General features: G+C 40.8%; 1 protein-coding gene across 3 annotated transcripts; it reads left to right on the top strand.

The window, feature by feature from the left end:
- Positions 1-7,572: 7,572 nt before the first annotated feature.
- slc35f4 (solute carrier family 35 member F4) lies at positions 7,573-24,929 on the top strand. 3 transcript variants are annotated; one of them, XM_034111630.2, is made up of 7 exons: positions 7,573-7,951; positions 21,943-22,243; positions 22,486-22,705; positions 22,799-22,924; positions 23,023-23,215; positions 23,676-23,765; positions 24,305-24,929. In XM_034111630.2, the coding sequence occupies exons 1-7, from the start codon at positions 7,720-7,722 to the stop codon at positions 24,544-24,546; spliced, it is 1,404 nt and encodes a 467-aa protein (XP_033967521.1). In that variant the 5' UTR covers positions 7,573-7,719; the 3' UTR covers positions 24,547-24,929. The 3 variants fall into 3 exon arrangements, with proteins under 3 accessions (XP_033967521.1, XP_033967523.1, XP_033967522.1); XM_034111632.2 differs by having other exon boundaries at positions 7,858-8,025; XM_034111631.2 differs by lacking the exon at positions 7,573-7,951 and adding an exon at positions 16,483-16,562.
- The last annotated feature ends 1,736 nt before the right edge of the window (positions 24,930-26,665 follow it).

The raw sequence follows: 26,665 nt of genomic DNA, 5'->3' as shown, positions 1-26,665 counted from the left end.
TCAAGGGTGCACAGAGTCAGCGGGGATAAGGGTCGATATTTCTATAAGGAGCTGATCGTAAATGTCTGTGCAAAAGTGCAATTTTTGAGCAAGTCGTAAACAACTTGCTCATCAAGAGTTTCGACATTGTCGGCTAGGAAATGGTTAGCATAGTTAATCAGAGAGTGGAAGAAGAGTGAACATTGCATTTAATAATGCATACATATGATTAGAGCAAATTAATGCAGTTAAGAGAAACATCAGACAAACTGGCAGATGTATCCTTTGATGGTCCTTCTGTAATGAGCAGCTCCCAGTCGACAATACTTTCATCCTTAAGAACAGATTCCGATTCAATGCAAAACACAGCATGTTGCCTATTGAGCAAATACCCTGCAACAGCCCTGCGATCAAAGTCATTTCTATCATGGTTGTATGGTACCAAAATGTATATGAGAAGATGATCGAGATTGACACCAGTTCTGACCCACTAGGCGGTGTTCATCCAAGGGTCTCCAACACCTTGCTCTGGGCACAAGCTACAGGACACTAATCTGCGAGAACAAGGGTGTTGTCCTCATAGCCTTCTTCAATAAAGAACACATGACAGCAGCAGGTACAGAGGGCTCTGTGGATAATTTACAAACCACTTAACAGAGCTTCCACTCAATACCCATCTCGACCTTGACTTCCCCGTGTCAGCATGCCATCAGAGTTCAACGATTCGGTCTGAGACTTTACCCTCCTGGCTGATACCCTCCGTATTAGATCTCACTTAATGAGTCATGGGGCATGAATCTGTCGTAGGAGCCGAAGATGGACACTCATCTCTTGATCATCAACTCCCCTGCACTAACGCTGAGGCAGAGCTGCAGGTGGAGGATACTATAGTGTAATAATCCCCAAAATCCCCACAAAAACTCACCGCAAAATCTGCCGTGTATTTGATTGAACATTTAGTCCCGATTGATCATCTGTCAGTTATACTGCTATAACTGAGGAACTGCTTCTGGCACTGATGTCCTTCTGATCGTAGTGTAGGATGTGAACAGGTGAACACATGTGACACGTGCCTCCTCCCCGTCCAGTGCTGCAACATTTTAAGGTGAGAACCCCATGAGTGTTTAATAATAGAACACAAACATTTATAACTGCACTCTTACACATTAAGCACAACCAGGCAACACCAGACAGCACAAAACGTATCAATTATTAATGTACCGTTAATGAAAACATCCAACAACCCTTTATAAAGAGCAGATAGAGGCGCCTGGTTGTTGCCGTGTTCCTGTCAACACAACAATGGTGCAATACAATGCAATTTGTTGGACAGCATCTGTTGCAATAAACATCCTGAAACAATCTCAATTCCGAGCGTGTAAGTGTGAGACAGCCCTTTAGCTAATATCGATGTGAACATAACTAGCAATCCTGCCTGGTCAATCACACTAAATACCCCGTCCCTGCTGCCTTCTTCCTCGGCCCCCTCACACTGGCGGCCTAATCCATCATCCTGACTGCAGTGAGGAGGGATGGAGCATGCTGAAAAGCAGCAACGAGGGATTTTACTTTGTTATCTCCAGAGACCATAAATCTCCACCAGTCCTCTCCTCCCAGATTCTGCAGGTGAGATCAGGTTCAACTTCACCCCGAGAAACACAGCCTTTGTCCACTTCAATACAATGGGAAAAGAAACACCCTGCCTCATGGTAAAATGATGACATACAGGCCATGAAGGATGTGTCGGTTAGGGTTATGTGCATTTGGCTGTTATGATAGTATTTTGCTTTCATTTAACGATAGTTCTCATCGGTTTGTGTGACAACTTAATTAATTGATTATTGTTTTGAGCAGTCCTTCAGTTGCCTCGAGAATAAATGATCTCAGTCTGCCTTAACGGAGACTAAACCTTCCAACCAATCCTAAACAGACACATTTAGACATCTAAAACTGAAGGTGCCTCTCCGCTGATAAGCTTTACTTGCTGTAATTGAACATTGATGTTTGAGCTTTCACTGTGCAGAAGTTTATTTTGTACAACTTCTGACGCTAGAAAGCTGTTTTCAAATTCTTACGCCAAAGTAGGACTCAGTTGTACTTTTCTTAAATCCGAGAATTAGAGGTATTATGAGTATGATTTTGTTACATATCAACTATTTCAGAAGAAAAGCAACTCACTAATGTGTGATGTGGATTTTTTCCCTGTAATTGACTGTTTCTGGGAAAAAACAGACATACATTATTAATCAAAGAAAAGCACTTTCACATGGGATCAATGAATTGTTTTTTGCTGTTCAGCTCTGTAAATCTCTTTCTTTATCTTGAAATGAGCAATCTGTGTAATACCTCCAAATGTGTCTAAATATACTCACATTCAAGGCAAGACCCATAGACATAATGTGTATAGAGTAACCGCATAAGTAATATATACCGCACAATGAATAATCCTCATGCTGTATTCTATAAACATGTTCCTCTTCTTAGAAATGTCCTTTGATGGGATGGAGAGCCTCACAGTGACATCCAGGCATTTGGAATTACATATTGATTTTTATTTAACTAGGCAATATAATATAAGGTCAAAGGTTAGGTGCCTTTCTTATGTGCAAGCCACATGTTTAAAGCATATTGTGATTTTCAATTTTGCTGATGGTCTTTAGTGAAATGCCTCCAACGTCCCCGGTCAGGCAACGTTTAAATCATGTGCACATGCTTTACAATGCATGGTCCATGTGGGGATGACCTTCCGAGAAGTGGATATATAGATAGTTGCATGTGACATTTTCATGAGCAAATACCCTCTCAGTTACATGTAGTCAGCATGTAGGCTAATTGCCTGCTGGGTCTGTTGTACAGTACATGTGACAGTGCTGGCGCTCCTATGAGCTACACTATGTATTGTGTAATGCATATTTAACCACCTTCAACTATAAGCATGTTAAACACGAATGAAACATGGCAGGGAAAGATTTGGCATGACGAAGAGGCGAGGGTCTGTGAATAGTCTATTTTAAAAAATGCAGCCTGGTCATTGTATATTTTATTTATATGCAGACTGGTATCCCTAAATGAGAGCAAGCAAGCTCGTTCTGCAATCGGTGCCTTGAGGCAAAACAACTTCTGTTGCTGAAGAGACAAAGAGGAAACTAAATAGGCCACTCTGCAAGACTTCATAAGCAGGTAACGGTTTTTCTTTGCATGGAAACAACAAAGAAAGGTCAGACGAGCTTTAAAGGACATTATGATATTTCATCTTGCAGCCACAATGAATGAAAGAGAGCAAGTAAAACCTACACTCTGTGATGCTGTACAAGAGAGTCGGCTGTATTATAGGAAGAGAAATGTCAGATTTATTTTCTGGCATTGGTCACACATTATTTGCTTGGAAATTTGAATATTCATTCTGCGAATATGCTCCAATAGGATTATTTATTCCTAATTGTTCATACATTCATTGCACTCGGTCTAATTAAAGCCATACATTACCACCACAGAGAACTGGTGATCAAAGTTATTAATTATTTACCAAACTTTCAAACGTGACCTTTGCAGCCATGTTGAGCTCGCCATATTCAAATGACTGTTCCTTCTCCTGCCGAACAGAACCCCTTTCTCTCTCCCCGCTGCACGAGCCAGGTTATCTTTAGTGCACATTGAATATTTATACAGCAGGTGGCTGGGGAGTTGGTCACTGATCTCTAAGGTGACTTGCTGAGCCTCTGTGGGGGGTGTTGGTGCGCTTGGGTTTGCTTGGGATGGAGTCACATGGGACATATTGTCTCCTCAGTGTGTCCTTTTATTCCACTTAGGCAAAGGATTAGGTTTTATGGTTGGATGCGCAGAGGATAAAAGTCAATGAGCTACAGAAGAGTAAGGCAGTTACGGTCAAACTATCATTTGATTTATATCCAAAAATTCCATCAAATCTCAGCATGAAAATCAGAACCAGGATCTAAAAATAGAAGGCACACTCTGCACATAATAAACACAGCTGTACAACAAGAGAAATATTGTGTGTCACATCACACGTGAAGCAAATAATGGGAAAATGTTTGAGGATCTAATGAACATGATAATAGGCTGTGGGTTCTTTGAAATATTCTCCTGAATTAGAGGAGGTTAGAGGAGAGGAATGCAAGGCAACGTTCAGCATGCACAGAGAATTTGTGTTTGGGGATGCAATGAATGAAAGTATGGAAGTCAGCTTATGTCCTGCCACTACTAAAAGGAGGGGAGGCCACCTTATTAAACAATTATAGACCCATCTCTAAATTGTCAGTTCTGGCTAAGGTTCTTGAACGCCTAGTGAGTGAACAAGTAAATGAGTGTTTATGTACAAATGACATCCTGTCTAAACATCAGTCAGGCTTCAGAAAGCAACACAGCACCATCACTGCCACAATGAAAGTGGTAAATGATATTACGAGTATTTTAGATAATAAGCAGAGTTGTGCAGCTCTGTTTGTTGACCTATCCAAAGCTTTTGATACCGTCGATCATCGCATTTTGAAGCAGAGGCTGGTCAGTATTGGCATATCCAGCCTTGCAGTGGGGTGGTTTGTGAACTACCTCTCTGAAAGGTCCCAATGTGTTCAGTTTGATGGGCTGTCTTCTGATTACTAACATTTCTAATGGTGTACCACAAGGTTCAGTTTTAGGTCCGCTATTATTCTCTATCTATATTAATAGTTTAGGTTAAAATGTCGAAGGAGCAACCTTACATTTGTATGCGGACGATACCGTTATGTACTGTGCAGGTCCCTCGATTAAAGAGGCTGTTGTTAAATTACAGGCTGTTTTTAACATTATTCAGGCTCAGCTCTCTGAGCTTAAGCTTCTTTTAAATGTGGATAAAACCAAGGTAATGCTCTTTTCTAAAGCTAAAGCTAAAAATACACCAGAGACTGCTTTGGATATTGTAACTACGCAAGGAATACAACTTGAAGTGGTTACCTGTTACAAATACTTGGGTATCTGGCTTGATGACTGTCTCACTTTTAAATTTCATGTAAATAACCTGCTTAAAAAGCTGAGGGTTAGGCTAGGTTTCTTTTACAGAAATAAGTCCTGTTTCTCGCTTGAGGCCAGGAAAAGGCTATTCACTGTGACCTTTTTACCTGTGCTGGACTATGGTGATTTGTTATATATGAATGCACCTGCCAATTACCTGAGCAAGTTAGATGCTGCGTATCACAGTACACTGAGATTTTTGACAAATTGTAAAGCACTTACGCATCACTGTACCCTGTATACTGTACCAAGGTGGTTTTGCCATCACTTACTGTACGGCGGCTCAGTCACTGGTACTTTTTCATTTACAAAGCCATGTTGGATAAACTACCATCTTATATCTGCTCCCTGATCTCTCTGCAAATTGAAAGTACTTATTGCCTGAGATCGCATGCTGTGGTTTTATTAAATGTGCCAAGTGCTAGGACTGTCTTAGGGAAGAAAGCTTTTAGATGTGCAGCTCCACTAACATGGAACAGTCTGCAAAAAGAATGGAAAATTACCAAGCTAGTACCACTACATATTTTTAAAGCTCGGTTGGATGCTACAAAATCAGATGCTGTTGGTACCTGTACATGTGGTTAAATGTGTAAATTGTAATCCCTGTACATTTTGCTGTATGATGTCCTTTTGTTGTTCTGTTGTTTATGTTTTATGTCTTCTTGTGGAACCTACTGCTGCAGGTCTCCCTTGAAAAAGAGATCATTGATCTCAATGGGATTTTACCTGGATAAATAAAGGTATTGAATTGAATTGAATGAATGCTAATCGTGTTGTCTGAGATTGAAGTCAGCCTCATTCCATCTTCGTGGCTGGGGGACAATAAGACATGATATTAAAAAGATAGGAGATTCTTCCTTTCATGATGGCTTTTAAGATATCAATCCAAAGATTGAATGATTTCTATTGAGATCACTTGGTCGTGATGACACGTATTACAGTGCGGTATGTGTGGATTTCAAATCTAAAAGGCTAGAACTTGCATTGTCATAGCTCATGCATAAACCGGATTCTTAATGTGGGTTATGGCTGCATAGACTTTCAATGAGCCCACTGCTGTCACAGAGCTATTTTTCCATTGAGATGATTTATTTTAAAGCATAAGCGGCTGATAGAAAATAATACAGAGTGGTACCTGGAACATGAGGGGAATTCACCAACAAATGATCTTCCAATGTGGCTATTTAAATTGTGTTTTGCATAAACTATACCAACTTGTAAAAAGCCACAACAAAAGTAGGTGATTGAAGACAACTTTTTTGGACTGTAGCTGCACACTGTTGTCGGAGGGTGTCCAATAATAAATGAGTAAATCTCTAAGAGCGTGGAGAAACTTTCTGGGCACTGGCTTTTTATTGTATAGCCACAAAGCTGTCCCTGCACTGAATGTGTGAGATAAGTGCTTTGGAGCACAAACAAACTGAAACAAAAGAACATGAGGTGGAGATTGGTTTAGTAACCACTTCTGGAGTCCAAGGGCATCATAAACCCCAGCATGTGTCTGCACAACAATGCCAACAGGGGCGCAAATTCTCCACACACCGGGAATCGATTTCATACAGAGAGAGGAGGACTTGGAAAGGACTTGGAAAGAGGCGTATCGGAGAAACTGGAATACTGCATCTTGTGTTAATGGATTTGGAGCCCAGTTTTCACATCTGCAAGCTGGGGGATCCAGTCAAGTGGAGCTTCCTCGAGCCAACCAGAAAATCTATGGCCAAGGAAAAGAGAGGAAAGAAGAAAAGGGATTGCTCTGGGTTTAAATTTAGTATGAAATTCATGTCATGATAAGCGTTTGAAAAAATATGAAAAACATTCTATACGGCATAACATAATGTGCACACACTTCCTAATCTGTAAGCCATTCTAGAAAAAGTGAATAACACTCGTGGCCTGTATTTGGGGTCAATACAACCAGTGAGTGAAACAATGTGCCATATTCGTTGTTCATATGTTATAGTGAAAAGCAAATCGCAACACTGAGGGCTTTGAAAAGAAGTAGCATGATAAAGGTGTCAAAATATATTATTGGTTTGATATTTTTGTGTGGGGTTAAATGAGAGGATTTGTTTAATATTTTTTGTGTTTATATTCTACAAACAGCTGTGAAAGCAAAGTTATTTTGGACCGGTTATCTACTGGTGATTTATTTTTAGATATAAAATGCAATTCAGAGAGAAATATTTTTTTAGACCAATAAAGCTCAATAAAGAAGCAATTCTCAAGCACCAATTGAAATGTTACAAGAATATCACAGTGGTGCCAAAGAACACTTTTAACATCACCCGAACATGAACATTATAAAAAATATCATGGTTACTGCCTTCATCAAAGGTTTTAAATCAAATACCAATTTGTATTCTCACTTAGGGAATTATAATACCATAATGGAGGAGGTAAAAAGTAGACTCTTAAATATTAAAGCTTTAGTATTTGACAGATACCGTACAGATTTGTATTCTGCTCCACACTGCTGCTGAATACAGCAATTTTTGTGTACCTTTCCTAATTGAATTCAAAGCATGTGATAGCTGTGACACGCCCCCTGGTGGTCGGTAGGTGCCAGGCTCATGGACAGTGATCCTTGCTGCTCTGCGTGTAGGAGCATCACTGAAGGAATGTGAATGTCCTGCTCGTGTTTCTAATTGTTGATGCAGCCCCGAGGGTCTCTCGCAGGGTGATCAGGGCTCACCCCCGGTCTCTTCTGATCTCTGTCCGCTCGGACCAACAATGCTAAGCACCGAGAGTGTTTTGGAGAGTGCTGCAGACCAGTCTTGCATCCGGCTGGAGCGCCTGGTGAACACGCACTTATCGGGAAAGACGACGACGACCGGTGGCAGCTGCGATGTCTTCACAGATGGCAGCACCAAAGTGACAGCCAACGGGGTGCACGACATAGAGGACCGGATTCTGAGGATCACCGGCTACTACGGCTACAACCCGGGGTACTCCAGTCATAGAAGTGAGTTCAAAGAAAATAAAGTATACTGATGGCATCACCATTGGATGCGACGATTTCACGCCTTTCCTTGACAGGTGCGTGAATTGAAGATAACAATTGTATGATGGAAATAAATGTGTATCAATGTTTATTTGTGTACCCCCATTCACACAAATCATCCTATCTTGCAAATCAGTATTTAATTGTGCAAAATCCACTATTGCAACTCAGCTAATTGGGTTTTAATCATTGCTATTATAGAGCAGCATGATGTCAATCACTGTGAGCTGGTGGCTGGGTGATGCTGGCCCATCCATCTCTGAGATGAGACAGAGAGAGACGGAGAGAGATCAATAGAGAGAGGGGGGAGAGACAAAACAAAACTAACATAGGCTGAGTGTCATGCCCAAATGAAGTTAACATTTTCAAATTCAATTTCAAAGTAAATTGTTTAACTCTAGCCTAACGTTGTCCACATCACATACTCATGTTCTGCAAACATCACTTACGCAGCAGCCTCATGTTCAATTCCAAATATTTAATTCAAACAATAAATATCCCGATGACAAACACAGCCGCTGCTGCTGTGGTGCATGTGAATAATGCCAGCTATCTCCTGACGTGTTTGTGATTTAACAGCACTTCAGTACTTTAAGCTTGCCTGTAATTTTCATCCGTCGATGTGGTTTTGATTGGTAGAGCAATGCTCTGAATTTTGCTGACTCGGAGACAATGTCTGGGATTGGAGAAGGGAGCTGATGGTGCACTTTGTTCAGTGAAATCTTGCCCTCCACTTCTGTTGAAGTACGGCCCGTGCCAGTGGGATTATAACAAGGGAAAAGAACACACATTGCAGTGTTCTTTGCACAGCTAATCAGTGCTTTTACAAATGGCTTTATGGTAATGAAGCAATGGGTGCAGAGCAGCAATTCAGAAAGTTTACACCATTAGAGAAGTCACAGGTTCTCATCTGGGCTTCCTAATTAAGTAAGTAAGTAAAACTTTATTTATATAGCACCCTTCTCAACACGAATGTACAAAGTGCTTTACATACAGTACACAATATACACAATACAAAATACAACTAATTGGCTTATTCATTGTACTGTGTCCTTATGCTATACAATTTGGATTAAATGGTGCTTTTCTTAAACAAACCCCCCAAAAAATAATAGATCGTCTCTCTGTGAGCCTCTTTCAAATGCTGGTATATCCCCCCAAGTGAACTGGACTTGTCGTGTAAGCATCCTAACTTCCCTTTCTGGCTGTTACGTAAGCTACGATACAAATACATGACTTAGAGATGTGTGTTTAGAAGAGAGGTGTTTTAACATTCCTGCTCAGACCTATTACCAAATCCACTGTGACACAGCGCATTACTCTGACAAACTTGTTTTGAATCTAGAAGAAGAACAAAGATAGGGCCTTATTCAATCAGTTCAGCTGAGGCTTCTTTGGATGAGCTGCGAGCACCTCAATGGTCTCTTAGATAGAGACTGAGGAAAAGGAAATGAGCCTGTCTCTTATTAACTGCCTCCTGTGTATCAGGGCTGTCAGTTGCAGTCATTAAAGCATGAATGCAATCAAACGCTTTCATTTGGGAATATATCTACTCATCCGGATTCATTGTTAACAAGGGGCACCAGAAACTTCAGAGAGAGATCAGATTGAACAACTTTGACATTTCAAGGGCCTTCCAAAATTGGTGATATCGTGTAACAAAGGAGCAAATGAAAGGCCATATTTCATGAGATCATTTTTTCACAAGAGAGCTGCAAATATGAATGGCTTAGTTGTTTGTTCGTAAATTAATCGCCAACTACTTTGATTACCCTGTTTTGGCAGTTTTTCTGAACAAAAAGGTACAAATCCTGATTCCACCTCCTTAAGTTGGCAAATTATATGCTTTGTTTACTCCTCTAGAGTAAACTGAATATCTCGGAAATGCCCATACAACTAATCGATTAGCCGCTAAAGAAACCCAAAGTTTAATAGACAATTCAAATAATTGTTCATTGGAGCAATAGTCCCCAAATGTGTTGCATCTATCAGTCGATTCATGTATAAGTTGTCTGAATAAAAACTTCAACTTTGACAATCGCTTAATAATTTAAATATTTTTTAAAGCACAAATACAATGCTTCGTGCTTCTAAAATGTCAAACCAGGCTGCCTTTCTTTATATCATAGCAAACTATCAAATAAATAGAAGATTAGTTAATAATGAAGATAATTGTTAGCTGCAGGTTTGCCATTGTGCCTCTGCCTGTCCCATCTCAATCTCTCCTAGAGTATACCATAGCAGACAAGGATAACAGATTGGATGTCGCCTGTGATGTAATTGAAGGTATAAGGAGCAGGTGGGGATTGTAAAAGCATTAATGCCAGGACTATGAGAGCCAGTGTATCTGCCAGGCTCGCGGTTATTACATTTCTCCGATGAAATATAACATTTGTAGCTCTGTGTTTCTCCATCCATCCATCAACTGATTTGTATGCATGCCAGAGTCAACAGAAGGTATTCTTCAGGGCAGCGTACTTGTCACCATTTTTCCTGCTGGCACAGCTATTAAACAAGCCGCTGCTGGTGCTGTCACTACGAAGGAGTCTGGTTATGTTCACACCCGACTCTCTCTTAAAAGTGTTTGATCCACCTGAGAAACAACAATGTGGAAAAGTCACATGTCTTGCATGCTTCTTGCTGCCTCAAAGCATCACACACTTTGTTTCCATGAGTTGAGAATCACATGTCCCTCCATCTGAGTATCATATTCTATGAAGGGTAGGACAAAGGACTGCTTAAATAGGACAGTAGGCTCACCCTGCCAAGCTTATGGGGTAATGACATATTTAGTAAGATTCTGGTGCCAGTTTATTATTGCCACTTGCCATCTGCGTTGAATTAGAAGATGCCTCTGAGGGGGATTGTGGACTACATTTGGGTACAGGCTGTAATTCAAACAGCAGGGTCATTATATAAAGAAAATGGGAAGGTAGACATCTTTCCAAAAAAGGAAGATGCAATGCACCAGTTAAAGTACACTTAATGGACAACTACACAAAAAAAACCAAGAGAGAAATTGTCAAGAAATGGACAGAAAAAGACAGGACAACATATTTTATACAACCGACTTGGCTGCTGCTGGAGGAAAAAACCAGAGTGTGTACAGTAAATTCTTCCTCAGCAGCATCTTCCGAAAACTATTACAATAATTCACTGTGTATCTCTTTTTGAGTCTAGCTAATTTAGAAAAAGAGCAAGTCTGTAGTGTGGGCGCTCACCCTGCAGGGTAAAAAGGTAGGATGCAGGAGGAATGACATGCACTTGTATTGGCAGTCTAACTCAGCACTGTGACTGTGTTGTTCACTGCAGGCATCACAGCAAGACAACAACAACACACAGGCACTCAGAGGAGAATTTTGAGGGAAGGGCGTGAAAAGCAAGCATTTATCACAATGGGTTATGTTGTTGTGTGCACTTCAGTATACAGAGAATGTCTGGGGAGATGTACAAAGAAAGCTGCCTTAGAATACATTCATGTTTGTACTGATCGGTAATTCCTTTTGCATTTTAAAAGCATTTATATCCAGTGTTAACAGCTGGTAAAAGGACTGTCTTCCTCAAACATTGCCTAGAACCTTCTGTATGTGCATGCATTTATTTTGGACTGTCCCGTTCCCATGCCTGCTCTGTCAAGGCTATTTATAAGCAGCTCAGCGTCAAATAGGATATGAGCTTTGTCTGAACGACTCCTGGAGTGCTGCTGGTCTATCACGCTTCTGGGAACGAGTTAAAACCCAAGTAATGGATGCAATATTTCCTCACAGGAGTTACAGAACTGCAGTCATGACACGTATGTTGTATAACTGTATGTCAGTAGACTCAATATGTGTGGCCTGCCCAAGCAATTCACTTCATGGCTGATAGATTTTTCCCTTGAGCAATTATTTGTAAGCAAAACAATTAATTAAATAATAGAAGGGCACATTAAGTGAAGTGTGTTTTATGGCCTTTCAATCATGCTTAATAAAAAACACTCCTTTCAGCAGCCTGACACTGCCCTCTTGTGGTCTGTACATTTGACAACAACAATAAAGTCCACATCCTCCAATGAGTTGACAGACAGAACATTTTAGTACCAAATCTAATACCTCCGTATTTAAATCAGCATGAACAAATGTATATATTTGTGTGTCTGCAAAAGCCAACATCAACCACAGATTCCCTGAAACTTGTATTTGAATGTACTGTATAATTGTATTGAATACTGATTTTACATCTTCTTAGTATCCAGGGCTAAGGGTTATTTCCCCCAAATCACTTAAATGCATAAACATATTCTTACCTGGAGCGGCTTTGAAATATGTATCCCTGAGATTTCTGCGATCACAAATCAACCGAGATGATAGGAATTCACTTGGTGCTGAAAGCATCAAATGAAAAGTGTAATTTGAATAACTTGTCTTGGGCCAAGTAGTGCAACTGCTCTGGGGACTCAAAAGCCCAGAGGACATTTACCTAATTGCAAATTTACTAAAGAATTAGTGTACCAACAAAGACAGGTCCGGAATTATTACCTGAGTATGTGGCTTTGCCTGGTAGAGAGAGGTAGACAGGTATGAGTAAATAATAAAGCTACAATTAAGTCTGCTCTGGAGTCCAGCAGTGGATCACTTTGGTCACCAAAACATATGTAATCACTGATATATGCTTTATTCATATGACCAATAGGACACTGGTATGAGTACAGGTCAGCAGTTCTGTACCTCCTTTATGGGAACATAATACTATTATTATTTGGAAGTTGTTTTTGCTCTGGGCTACTCATAAAAAAGGGTAATGCCGCCATGTTTTTTTTCCAATAATGTCCTTTCCACTGGGGATAAATGCACAAACCTCACTGCAAACACCAGGACTATTACTACAAAAATAAATAGGCCCTATGAACACAGTCTTTAGCAATGTATGTGATTTATCCAACACTATTTCTAAACACACATTGTTGTTGAATTTAGAAACGCATTATTTCATTGCTTTAATAATAACAAATTCATTCAGTCCATTCATTTCCATTGGTGATGGTTATGTTCAGCAGCTAATAGATTTATAAACCTCAACATACAAAACAACAATTCTAAGGGAAACAAGACACAGCTATGGATAAGTGACATGAAACAGACTGACTGTGGGTAAATGGTAATGTAATCCATCATGGTCACCACTAGATGTCCTCATCATCAAATGTTCTAAACGCATTGAGTGATGATATGAGCTCCAATGAATGGAAAGTAACAGTCTGCAGGACTTAATTCATAGTCTGCCCAGTCTCCACCACAAATATAACCTCAGCTGCAGGAAACATTCATGCCTCTGTTTCTCATCTCTCATCCTCTGCTCCTCACTGAGAGGTGAAGAGAGAGGCGAAAGACAATTAGCAGCTTTCACCATAAACTGAGGAGCATCGGTTTATCTAAATGACAAAAGATCCTGAATTGGGAAAATGCGTCAGTACAGAGGAGGCCATCTGTTGCTATGGAGGTAAAGAGAGAGGATGATGTACTATAGTGTGCTTTGATCTGTGATGCAACAGCTCCATTGTGTTAAATACACTAAGCTTCCTGTTTATTATGTACACATATCTAGGTTATAGATGGTTAGGATGTTTGGTTTTTGTTGACGCTGGTTTTGTTGTTTGAGAGGTAATAATTCAACATTATGGTAATGTTGGTGCATTAGTTTATGTTGGTGTTGATGTCCTGGTGTACGACATGGTGCTTAAGGGCTGTAAAAAGTATGAACATTTGAACACCTAAAAACAATGTGAAAATAAACAATAGAGAAAGGAATGATCCCATTGTGTCTTATATTTGAAATTGAACTGGGGCCTCCTGTAAGTGTACGACACGTGCTGCGGGTATTTCTCTTAATCTGATAGCGATAAGCATCCCGGGCTCTGCTGACTCGGCCGTTTTCCATCCCCTCGCCGTCTAGCTGTTGGCTCCTCTCATCAGCCGGGCTATTTTAAGTTTAACCCTCCTGTCTCAGGGGATCCATACCCCCAGCTCATTCCGGTTTACACACAACCAAATATTAGTTCAGCCACCATGTGAAGCCACACACTAATGCATTGAGTGACTCAATGCATTAGTGTAGCACTCATACCGTTACACTGACGCTGACCATGGGAATTAAGTGTGATTGCAATGGGATATTTTCCTTTCAAAAAACAGTGTTGTTTCCTCAATATGTGATATTTCATCCAAACCAAATATTTATTTCCTTGGTTTTACTGGAAAATGGCCCTGCATTGTTTCCATTGTAACAAACAGCCAAACAATAACTGTGCTGTCTCGCAGCCTGAGGATGCACACAGAAGAAGTCTGATCTGCTATGCTCTCTATAAAAGTGCCAGGAATGTGGCTGATGAGCATTGGAGAGAGAGAGAAACAGGAAGGGAGGGGCTAGACAAAACAAGTTTAAATATATTGCTCATTTCAGCCAAAAGGCAATTCAAAGCACTTAAAACATCAAAAGCATAAAGACAAAGTGCAAAGGAAACACATTATAAAAGGTAAAACTCAAAACTGGCATTAATCCGCCAAGAGAATAGAAAACAAAAAACAAGGTCATATAGAATAAGTCGGGTATAAAATACCATTAGAGTTACAGTGATGTGAAAGCTATTGAGTATTCTTGACCAGCATAGACCTTACGTCTAGCATACTGCAGGCTTACTTGAAATGCTTTCTCTATCTCAGGTGGGAACAGTGAAGGTAATAGTGCAACTGTTCCTGGCTTGGCTAGTATTGATTTTACTGGTGCGAGGCTAAGCATAGCATAGGTTATATTAAGATCACATTACAGGCTGCAAGGCCTCATGTGTCTGACCGCATGCACTAGACACTGATATGTTGTTGGTGTCAAGGCTCAAGCAATATTTAGGTCCATTAATGTTCAGGCAGATTAACCACAGCTGGAGATAGATTAGACGGAGGGCTTTCCTTGAGATGGAAACTCCAGGCCGCAGTGACTCACATGGCCCAGACTCACCCTCCCCAGGTCCTCACCTTCTGCCAGTGTCAGGGTTTCCCTCACTGTGAACTGTGATGGAAAAATAATGTAAATAACTTACTGAAATAGTATAATCACAATGTAAATAATTGATGTAAAAACACTGTTAAAAGTCCGGCACAAACATTTCAACTTTGATTAAAGTGACTGCCAGTCAAAAGGGCTTACAGTAAGTACCGTAGATGGACCTGCATTAGACCCGAGTAGCATCAGCGGTTTCCTTTATGATGTTCCTTACTCTAATACATTTTCCTACAAAATCTAGTACTATAATGTATAAATAAAAGAATTGTATCTTAGTATTTGAGTAAATGTTACTGTCTACCACTATAGATAAAGGCAAATATTGCTGATCTGCCAATGGAAACAAAAAGCAATATATGATCAGATTGAGGAGAATAACACACAGAAGTTGTGGTCACCTGTTTCATGGAGTCAACATGAGAGGCACACATAATGTAAACTACAGTGATGTAGACCCATTGGATTGGAAAGACACAAGTGAAGGTAGCAGGCATATTCCTATTTGTATGGAAGATGGTAATGTGGATAATGTGTGCAGCACATCATAGTAGTGATATGTAAATGTATACCAGTGGTGTAAGTACCTTGTGGGCAGAGGCCCCCTTATCTCTTAGTGCAATGGGATACTTCAGTGAATATGTTTTATATATAGGACATTCACTTTTCTGTGAAGCTCACTTTGTTATGCTGTGGTGTAAAGCAACAGAAGAAAGCTGTTTGAATAATCTGTCTCTCAGAAGTAGAGAAGATCAGGAGCTGTGCCAAGAAGGGAGAGAGTCATTGGAAGATGGGGGACAGGAGTATATTGATAGAGGGAGACAGGGAGGGAAGGCATGACAAGAGCCTGGTCAGGTAGAGAGGTGAGCGGAGGAGAAGGAGGGAGAGAGGGAGGCAGCAGCTAACGCATAATTAGCCTGGGCTGCTTGGTTACCTTCCAAACAAAGCTGCTGATTTGTGGAGCGAAAGAAGAGGAGGGGAAAGCGAGAGAGACAGAGAGAAAAGAAGAAGAGGAGGAGGAGGATGGAAAGAGATGAGGGGAGTGATTGTGCCATGCCAGACACACTTGAAGCTCAGTCTCCCTTGGAGACAGTGGCAGCGTTGGATCACGGCATGACAGTGCAACAGTAGAATCTCCACTTCACGGCACTAACACTGAGCTATCTCCACTGAGCTGTGTCACTACAGAGAGTCAGAGCAGCAGTAACAGAGAGCGCTGGGCTGGAGAGGAACAGGGAGTCAGGACTGGAGTGCTGGGAAGAAGACAGAAGAGTTTGACAGAGCTCTGGGAGGAGGGGGCAATCGAGAGCGTGAAGAAGAAGCAGAGGAGTCAGGAGTCTGAGGATGCACGGAGCAAGCAGGACGAGCTGCTGAGCGAGCAGCCTGGGCACATTTACTCACACACACACACACATCCTCACACACTTCCCAAGGAAGGACAGTGCGCTGTGCCCCCAGTGGAGGATGAAGAAGCACTCAGCCCGAGTGGCTCCTCTCAGCTCGTACAGCACCCAGGTCCTCACCTGCCCCATCTCTGAAGGTAAAGCCAAAGAACCGGAGAGGCCCAGGACGCCATTTATAATCAACTATGAATAGTCAAGGTGCATGTGTCGGCATGAGATACTGGCAGCATTAGCACAGATAGGTTGCTTTAAACTAGTACTAATTAATAGTGCTCATTGTTTTGGACACCTGTTACAGATACAAAAACGTTTCTCCATAAGGCATCAATGAAGTGATGTGAATGTGTTCTATTCAAGGTGGATAAAGTACTCAGATAAAGTAGTAGTACCACAGAATGGTCTACTGTTACCAGCAGAAGTCTGCATTCAAAATGTTGCCTACTTTACAAATGTATTTGCATCAAAATGTTCTTAAAGTACCAAACGTAAAAGTATTCATTCTGCACAACGGAATATATATTATAAAGATTTGGATTAGAATTATTGTTGGATATGTTTTACTTTATCAACTGAAATGTGTGGAAATCACCAATTGATCAATGTAGACTTAACCTATTATAATGCATGACTCATTATTTGTTGATTATATATTTGTATCATTATTCTAAAGTTTTCAGTTACTTCAGTTTTAAAATAAATGTAGGGCAGTAAAAAGTACAATATTTTCCTCTGAAATATAAGTATGAAGTAGCAGGAAATTGAACTACTCAAGGTAAATACAAGTACATCAGAAGTTGTACTTAAGTACAGTACTTGTATGTGTGCATGTGACTGTCCACCACAAAATCTAATGAGCAGCTTAATTTAACACGTTTTACCACCTGGGCTTTTTGAAACATCTCACTTTAGTGTCCTGCTGGCAGAGTTTGGAAGCTTAACGTTGACAGGAAGTGTAGTTGTAGCAGCAGCATCTGTTTCTGGCTGCCCATCGCTCATGGAAATTAAAACCAAACAGGCCCAAATTCAGCGGCTTTCACATCTGGTAATTCTGTCCACCTGCTCTCCATTCACCTCACTGAGCATTACTGTATACCTCTGTCCCTAGCGAGAGGGTTTTCTCCACAGCAGGAGACATTGCTAGTGCCAGCAGATCTGCCCTTTCGGCAAGCAATGTGGACAAGTTCATTTAAAAAAAAAAAAAAAAAACATTAAAATACAATGACAAGCAAGTCCTAATGTCAAACTGGCTGCTTAGGTGCTAGTACAGTACAGTTCAAATACAGATAATTTCAGTTCATCGAAATGCTGCACCTTAATGTTCATTTTATTATATTTTGTATTTATTTGAGTGAATATTCATAGTTTAATAATAATTAAAAACCCAAAACTAATAGTTTATGTTTTGTGAGTACTAGTACAGTAAAGTTCAAATACAGATTATTTCAGTTCATCGAAATGCTGCACCTTAATGTTTATTTTATTATATTTTGAAAAATTCTGCTGTACCGAAAACGTACCGAACCGAACTGTGACCAAAAAACCGAGGTACGTACCGAACCGAAATGTTTGTGAACCGTTACACCCCTACTATTCACTCATCCTCATCCCATAACCAACAGCCTTGTACTTCACTGTACTTCATCATAGCTATGTTTCACATCTCCTGCCGTGACTTGGATAGAAACGTACTGCTGTTTGGCCCGCAGTCAGCCTGCCCAACGCTGCAGAGGCAACTCTGAGCTTCATATTGGATTCGGCAGGCGTCCATCCATCAATGTCACTGGCATGCAGTGTCAGTGGGATAAAACACAGGATGGATTGAAATGTGAGGTTCGAGCAACCAGCTGCGTCACACAGACTGGATCAGCTCTGTTCATGGGTGCTAGTAATAATAATAATAATAATAATAATGAGTTCCATTTATAAAGCACTTCATATTTGAATGCAAATCCCGAAGTGCTACAAGTAGTGAGCATGAACAGTATAAATAAACATTACACAACACGGTAGAATTAATTAAAAAGCAATAAAAAAATTAAAAAAATAAAATTAAAATAAATAAAAATAAAAGGGTGATAAAAATGTCTAGGCAAAGGCTCTTTTGAAGAGATGGGTTTTGAGGCCTTTTTTAAAAGCCTCCACGGTCTGTGGTGCTCTCATTTGGTCGGGGAGAGCGTTCCACAGGCTGGGAGCAGCCGAGCAGAAGGCCCGGTCTCCCATAGTACGGAGCTTAGTCCTGGGGGGTTTGAGGAAATTGGAGTTGCTGGAACGGGTGGTCCGCAAGGAGGTAAGGGGGGTGAGGAGTTCCTTGAGGTAGGGAGGGGCAGTTCCATGGACACACTGGTGGGTGAGGACGGAGACCTTGAATTCGATCCTCAGTTCCACGGTAGTAGTGAGTGATCCTCTGCAGCAATGGGATTGCTGTAATCAAATGGCATGATGATGATGACGCTTGCTAACGCTTGATGAACACATTTCTTAAAGGTAAAGTTTAGTATAGTATAATTCAAGATAGCCTTCATATAGTAAGGCATAGGTATTTTAGTTTGAAAAGAGGTGGAAGCTTGTCCCAACTTCAAATAGGCGCATACTCTAAGCAGCTCTATTGTTAGTGGTTTGATGTATCTTTGGAGAGTCTATATTTTAAAGTTCAAGCTGAATTTTATGTGATACCTTTGGATCATCATATTTAAATAATGCCCCAAATGATGTCTGATGGATGATGCTCCATGTATAGGTCTAAGAACTTTATTAATAGCACCAAACAAGTACACTTACTCTGATTTGACTGAATAGCACTTTTTTTACTTCAGTGAAGTATTTAACAGTGAAACTATGCTGACAGGCTGTGTCTGTCAGGCATTATTGTTTCTCTTGCGACTTTTAGCATCAATACTAGTCAGCAAATAACCTGTCTGTTATGAGAATACAATTTTGGCCACGAGAGTTGCTTTTATGAGACACGGTAATAGTAGAGTTATAATATTACTGCATCTTGGCAGCAGATCAGCCTATAGTGGCTTTTACCTCATCAAAAGAGGACAGAAGAGCCCGTATCCAACACTAAAAGCTTTTGTTTTTTGTCAGTGCTGTGAAACACGAACCATCTTAGCTGTTGGACAAGGAGTAGCAGACATAATGACAAATAAAAAGAATAATAAAGCTGCTTCTCTCTTGCAGCAATATCAGATCTTAGTTTTCCAGTGTTTAGCAACCACCAGGCTCATTAGGTTGATTAATAATTGTAGCTACGACAGAATGTAATTACACCAATCCCTCGATGATCCTGTCGGAAAGAACTTGTATCGTGTTCGACATTTTTGTTTTCCCCACAAGCTGTAGTTCTGCTGTAAGGTGCTCTAAGTGCTGTAAGGTGAAACATTTTACAGACTCGAGGCTAATGCAGCACTGATGTAGTAACTAAGTATACTTCAGTACTGCACATATGGAGAGTTTGTGGTGCCTTTACATGATTTGATTATTTCAGTTTTATGCAACTTTGTACTTGCTAAACTACATTTCATATTGTGTTGTTTACTCTATTAAACACACATAGTTGAACATTTTATGATCTTTGAAAACCCCTAACCCTTCCAAACCTCTCATATGGCTTAATTTAAGTCACTTATTGAGACGCAAGGAGGCACAACTTTCCAAAATTCTCAGAAAATGTAAATTCTATAAAATAGTGAAAAATATGAATGCGCAATTTGTGTAGCTACATTTTTTTTTTTCATTTCTTCATCTTGGTTAGAAACAACTGGACTTAATTGCCCAAATGTGTATTAGGTTGTTAAAAAGCTCCAACATGACTGGATACAACAGATCACTTTTTTTATTAAGTAAATGAATTAAGTCTTACTCCATCGCACTAACATGAATCTGATCGGTCTAATCTAATCACCATTCTTTCTCAGGTATAACAGTTGCAGCCATGGGTTAGCTTTAATACTGTTACTGGGTGCCAGCTATGATCTCATGCTTTCATTGATCTTATTAAGTCATTTTGGCAAGACTGTCGAGTTATTTTCTGAATGAAATAGGTGGCTCTGTAAAAGATACCTGCCAATGTAGTGTGGGGTGGACTCACCAGTGTAAGGGTTTCACACAAACAAGCCAGAAAATATCATTATCGCTATTTGATCTAAGGAATGCGCTTCACAAATACTGTTGCGGCTTTCTTTTGGATGAAACAAAAACTAATTCCTTCATTAGACCTGTCACTGTTTCCTGTTGAAGTCTCACTGCATTTGACAGACAAAAGAGTGTCAGATGGAATACGCGAACCCCAGAGATGCCCTGCTGCAGCAGAGGGAGATACTCTGGGTAAAAATGCAGTTGCTTGCAGCGCTGCAGTGTCTGCAGCCATGGTGGAAATGGCAGAGATTCCCGTGCTGAGCTAGCAAAGAGAGCAAAGGCAGCAAACATCCAGCACATGTCATCTTTTATTCCTGCCCTGGTGTAAATTGATCACACTGTTGAAAGTTAGAGAACGGATCTGAGCTCTCTCCGGAAATGCTCCCACACACAGCACTTCACATATTAAACAGCACAGTAAGGGTCCAGAAGTCCCGCAGTGGATTTAGGCACTGGTTATAATCAACCATGCGTCACTGGCATAAGATTAGGAATAATCCTCTCTTTCGATCTATATGTAATGTTGGTAGTAATGTACATCTTTCCCAGTGCTACTCAATCTTGATTCCATCTTCAGATATATCTCAAAGGCAACATTTTCATAGCAGGAATGTACCAACAGTCAAACAGTGGCTGCCAAAGGTTGACATGACTTTCTTGTGGAATGTCATATGGTTAGGTTTACTCTTGCTTTCTGGGCATCAGGTTTCTGTGCACACCTGACTACAGTACGTGCTGCCTCATGAGGCCACAAAGCTATTTATGACATGCACAGCCAAAATGCTAACCCAACACATTTCTGACAAAGTCTTGTCTTGTGCATCAGCATGAAATGCAAACTGTGGTAGTGATCACTGAGGGCAATTGATCAATAAATGCTTATGTGCTGGAACCCAGCCAGGGAGACACATGCACCACCCTGTATATACAGTAATATAAAGTATACGGAAGATACAAGGTTTGGCTAATATAAAGGATTTAAAATACAAAGCTGTATTTATGTAAAGCAATGCGAGAACGGCTTTCAGCTAAATGCTTATATTATGTCATGCTAACATTGTCCTTAGAACAGGAAGTACAAAGTGCACATGTAGAGATCCAGCAATGGATTTTCTGTTTTCTGTAGTACTGTAGTGACATCACTATATAACACTCGTGCTTCTTTTGACTAGGGCTTCAACACATTTTAGTCTACTCTAAGGGGTGGGACATTTCTATGCGGTTGACCAATCAGAGCAGACTGGGCTCTGGTTTCAGACAAAGGGTGAAAAGAGGTGCTGCAGCACAGCCAGTATTAAAGACCTTTTTCAACATTAAAGCATGGAAGAATGTCACAGTAGAGCCACAAAATACAAATCTTTTTGTTGTGTCTCCCACCAGGAGAGGATGGCTCAGAGTCTCATGCAGAGACACCGGGCAGCGAGACCAGTGAAGAGAGCCGGTCCTATCAGACATGTACCCACACGGCTCTGAAGGTGCTGGGGGGTCTGCTGCTGGTGCTGTGCGTCTCCTCCTCCTGGGTGGGTACCACTCAGGTGGTAAAGCTGACCTTCCAGTCGTTCTCCTGTCCTTTCTTCATCTCCTGGTTCAGCAGCAACTGGAACATCCTCTTCTTCCCCATCTACTACTCTGGACTGGTGGTTACTACAAGGGAGAAGCAGACTCCCATACAGAAATTCAGGTAAACTGACAATAAAATGATATTTGAATCCAATGAAAGAAGCGTTGATATGGCTTTTGCTAATGTGCTTGAGACTGTACGTAAAACAGCTGTGGCAGATGTGTCACTTGAGTTCATCACCAAAATGAAGAGAAATAGTCTAGTAGTGTTTAAATGTATATGTATATACGTTTTTCATTTGGAGAGGGCAGACCTAAAGCAAAGCCAAGTCTGACATCTCTTTTTTTGCACTTGTAAAACAGAGAGTGCAGCAAGCTCTTTGGGGAGGATGGGATGACTCTCAAGCTTTTCGTAAAGAGGACAGCCCCCTTCTCGATCCTGTGGACGCTGACCAACTACCTTTACCTCATGGCGTTGAAGAAACTGACCGCAACTGATGTCTCTGCGCTCTACTGCTGCCACAAGGCTTTCGTCTTTCTTTTGTCCTGGATTGTTCTCAAGGACCGTTTCATGGGGGTTCGGGTCAGTATCCTCACAATAACAACTAATGAAACTTTAAATAGCTGATTCTCCTGAGTACTAATGCCTGTGATGTCTCTGAATCTCTACCTGCAGATTGTGGCAGCTATCATGGCCATCACAGGTATTGTCATGATGGCTTATGCTGATGGTTTCCATGGTGATTCTTTTGTGGGTGTGGCATTAGCTGTGGGCTCGGCCTCCACATCAGCTCTTTACAAGGTTAGACCACTTCTCAGTTTGAACCGCTTTTGGACTGACTCTAAATGCTTGTAACAGTGACTGTCAATGTGTATATTAATGTTTGTCTCACCATCCAGGTGCTGTTCAAGATGTTTCTGGGCAGTGCAAACCTTGGAGAGGTGGCTCACTTCCTTTCCACCATGGGCTTCTTCAACCTCATCTTCATCTCCTGTGTGCCCCTTATCCTCTACTTCACCAAGGTGGAGCACTTGGGCTCACTGTCCTCCCTGCCCTGGGGATACCTGTGTGGACTGGCAGGAATGTGGCTGGGTGAGAGTGCATCAATACCTGTAGAGAAAAGAGTGAATATCAGGGTTTCACCCACCTGTTAAAAGTGTTTGAATTAATGTTAATTGTTAATTAACAAACAGTTAATTTATAGTAATATGTTTCCTTAAAAAATATATGTATTTATAAGATGATTTATAATTGTTTACATGCTTACAGTCTGCTTTTCACTGCGTTCGTTGGCTATTGGTATGCTTTTTGGGGCATTGCTGCCACAAACAGACAGCACAATGTAAACTAGCTGCATGCAAGCTACTGAAAACTACTATTGGTCATAAACTCCTCAACGTACCTTCAAATTAAAAGCTGTAACTAATGACTTTGTCATTTTTGTTTAAGAAAACATTCAATGAAAGAGGCAAAATAATTTCTTCTTTTACTTAACTCATTGATAAGATGACCTGTCGTATGTGAACTCTAATCTATTCCTCTTCTTTTACAGTTTTCAACATCTTGGTGCATGTTGGTGTGGTGCTGACGTACCCCATTCTCATCTCCATAGGGACACTCCTCAGTGTGCCGGGCAATGCAGGTAAAGTTTCCTAAGTATTGTCTTCAATGTATTGGTTATTATTTCTTATTTCTTATTGATATGATTGTGAGAAGGAGAGTAAATGGCCACACATACTGTGGTACTTGTTTTGAGAGGTCAGCACTTAAGGCTACTGAAGCAAACAGATTACACAGCAAGTCTGCCTCTCTCTTCCTGGAAACCCAATCATCAATGTGCCTCAACACACCCTGCAACTCTTCTCTCGCTGAGGGAGGATCAGGTTGCTAAGGCGACACTAAATGCCTGCAGACGAGTTATTTTTTCTTTGACCACGATGGACTGCATGAAGGTCAGTGGGTTACGGCCACTTGTCTCCAGACCGCAAAGACACAGAGGATAAAGTAGACGGCTTGTGCTGATTTCAATCCGCATTAGCTTCACTCATCCCCCTATAGCTGCAGTGTCCTGTGGTTTATCTTACTTCATGTAATTAATCTCAATTTGTTTTTGTTTCCCCCCCCCTCCTTCCCTGTTCTGCTCCTCTGGCACACTTCCTGTCTTTCCTTCACCTGCTGTAGCCGTAGATGTTTTGAAACATGAGGTGATCTTCAGTGTGGTGCGCCTGGCAGCCACCTGCATCATCTGCCTGGGCTTCTTGCTCCTGCTGCTGCCTGAGGAGTGGGACTCAGTCACGCTGCGTTTCCTGGCCACCATCGCAGACAAGAAGACGGAGGAACATGGCGAGGAGCTCACAGACTCCAGCGTCCACACACGAAGCCGCAGTCGGGCAAACGGCACTGTCTCTATTCCCTTGGCATGACATGGCTGAGCTCTGCTAGTAGCCTGTGTTAACCAGTCTTTAAGCCCTGTCTGCAAATGTTCCTCCATGGTGTGGAGGTGTGACGGGATCTTTGGTCCACGAGGACTCTATCAGGGAGACAGGAAGTATTGTCTTGAACTTCACTCTGGAGATCTCTCACTAAATCACTTCACAACAGGAGGGGGGGAAAGGAAGACATTCATGGAAACTGTTATTCCTGATGCTCAGTCCTGTTCCTCGCACGCACCCAAAACAAGAGCTGACTGACCTCCCCTCACCTGCTCTGCGGACTGTATTCTGTGAATATAAATATTAACAGGGCCAATTTGGCTCAATCGTATATGTATTTATGATATTTATTTAGAGCTTTATCAATAAGAGTATTATTTTTTAATCTTATTGAATAGTATTATATACAAGAATGGCAGTTATACTATGCTTAATGTACAGGCTCTTTTGGTTTTGTAATAAAAGGCTTAAAACTCACATTTATAGCATGTATTACTTGTTTAAATAATAGTCACATTTCCAAAATCGGGAATTTTAAATTGGATTCACTCCCCCACTTCAACATGAAAAGATGCTAAATGACCATATAGTTTAATGATGGCAAAAAATTAAAAATATGTTGTTGTTAGAGTAAAGTTGAGGGTGAGATCACCATTTTTTCCAAACTGTGTGAACAGCTTTCAGAGACATTATACTATTGTTTCATCTGTATACTTTGTATCATGAATAGATATTTTTAGCAGAACTAGGCGGTGTGGTTCATATAATATTAGTAGGCTAATATGGTAAGTGCATTGCATTGATTTAGCAGTGATGACTTTGCAGAATTATCCTCGCTATAATACATTACTCAATGGTGTATTTAGCTGTTACTTACTCACACAAGCACACACACATGCAGTGGAAACTGATGAAGATTGGAAATGATAGTTTCTACTTTAATTTATCCTCTTTCACATATACACAATCTGTGGTAACAATGCGTACCAATCTACCTGGCAATGGAGGCTCTTGGGACATGTTTTTCCTTTAGAGTATAACACTGTGACAGGCCTCGTCAAAATGACTTAAGTGTTGCATAGCATGTTGCAACGTTGCATTTTATAGTAATCATATAGTGTTCTTTAGATGGTTAGGGTGTCAGGGGACCTATTTCTTAGTCTTCACACACAGACACATAGACACACAAACACACACACGCATGCACGCACGCAAGCACACACACACAATCCCAAGAGTTTAACACCACAGTGTATTTATGACTGCTGGAGTGCAGTCAGTGAGTTGAAACCTTTAATGAAGCATTTGCTGAGGTGACACTTTCAGCTAAACAACCGCAGTGACATTTTAACATATTAAAATAAATTAGCTATGAGCAGAGGCATTTGTAATGTACAAATCTTAATTATAATGTTAATTAGTTCTGCTGGATGCTGATAAGAGACGTTAGAGAGGGGCCTTATGTAATGAATGTTAAATACAGCGTTTGCCATAATAACAGATTTTTGTACACATTCTTATTGGAAATATTTCAGCCTGTCCTCCTACAAAAAAAGACCAAATAGGTCGATTGTTTAAGCAGCTTAGATTACGACCCATAGCCACGTTTTAAACATATACTGTATGGTTTTAAAGTGTAGCACCTCTAGTGGTCGTGTAAGAAACAACATGCTCCCGTTTATTCGTTTATTCACAAATAACCCTCTCTGGAAAATCCTAAATTGTAGAATAGTTTGGCCATTAAAATGCTTTTTGATTAGATTTCTAGCGAGACGTGTATATTGTACTTTTAGAATCCACGTCCAGTGGATGTGTAGGATCTATAGTTTGATAGATATTTACGAAGATGATCTGAGGTCTCGTCAGGATAACGTATCATGCAGCTTCCATGTTATGTTAGCGCAACCCAGTCTCACGGCATTTCGTGTTCACCAACACGATTTTTAATCTATTGATTCGTGTTCACCATCACGATTTGCCCCTTTTTTTTTTTCGTGTTGCACAGCACGATTTTAAAAGCAATGTATTTCTACTGGTAACGTGTTTCGTGCCTGCAGGCTGCAGCACGTCTTTTTCTCCGGTCGGGTCGTGGAAGACCGGAAGCTGTGTG

This window comes from Pseudochaenichthys georgianus, chromosome 22 (genome assembly GCF_902827115.2).
Source record: "Pseudochaenichthys georgianus chromosome 22, fPseGeo1.2, whole genome shotgun sequence".
In the NCBI taxonomy this organism is placed as follows: domain Eukaryota; kingdom Metazoa; phylum Chordata; class Actinopteri; order Perciformes; family Channichthyidae; genus Pseudochaenichthys; species Pseudochaenichthys georgianus.
This window is presented reverse-complemented; position numbering and strand designations above follow the sequence as displayed.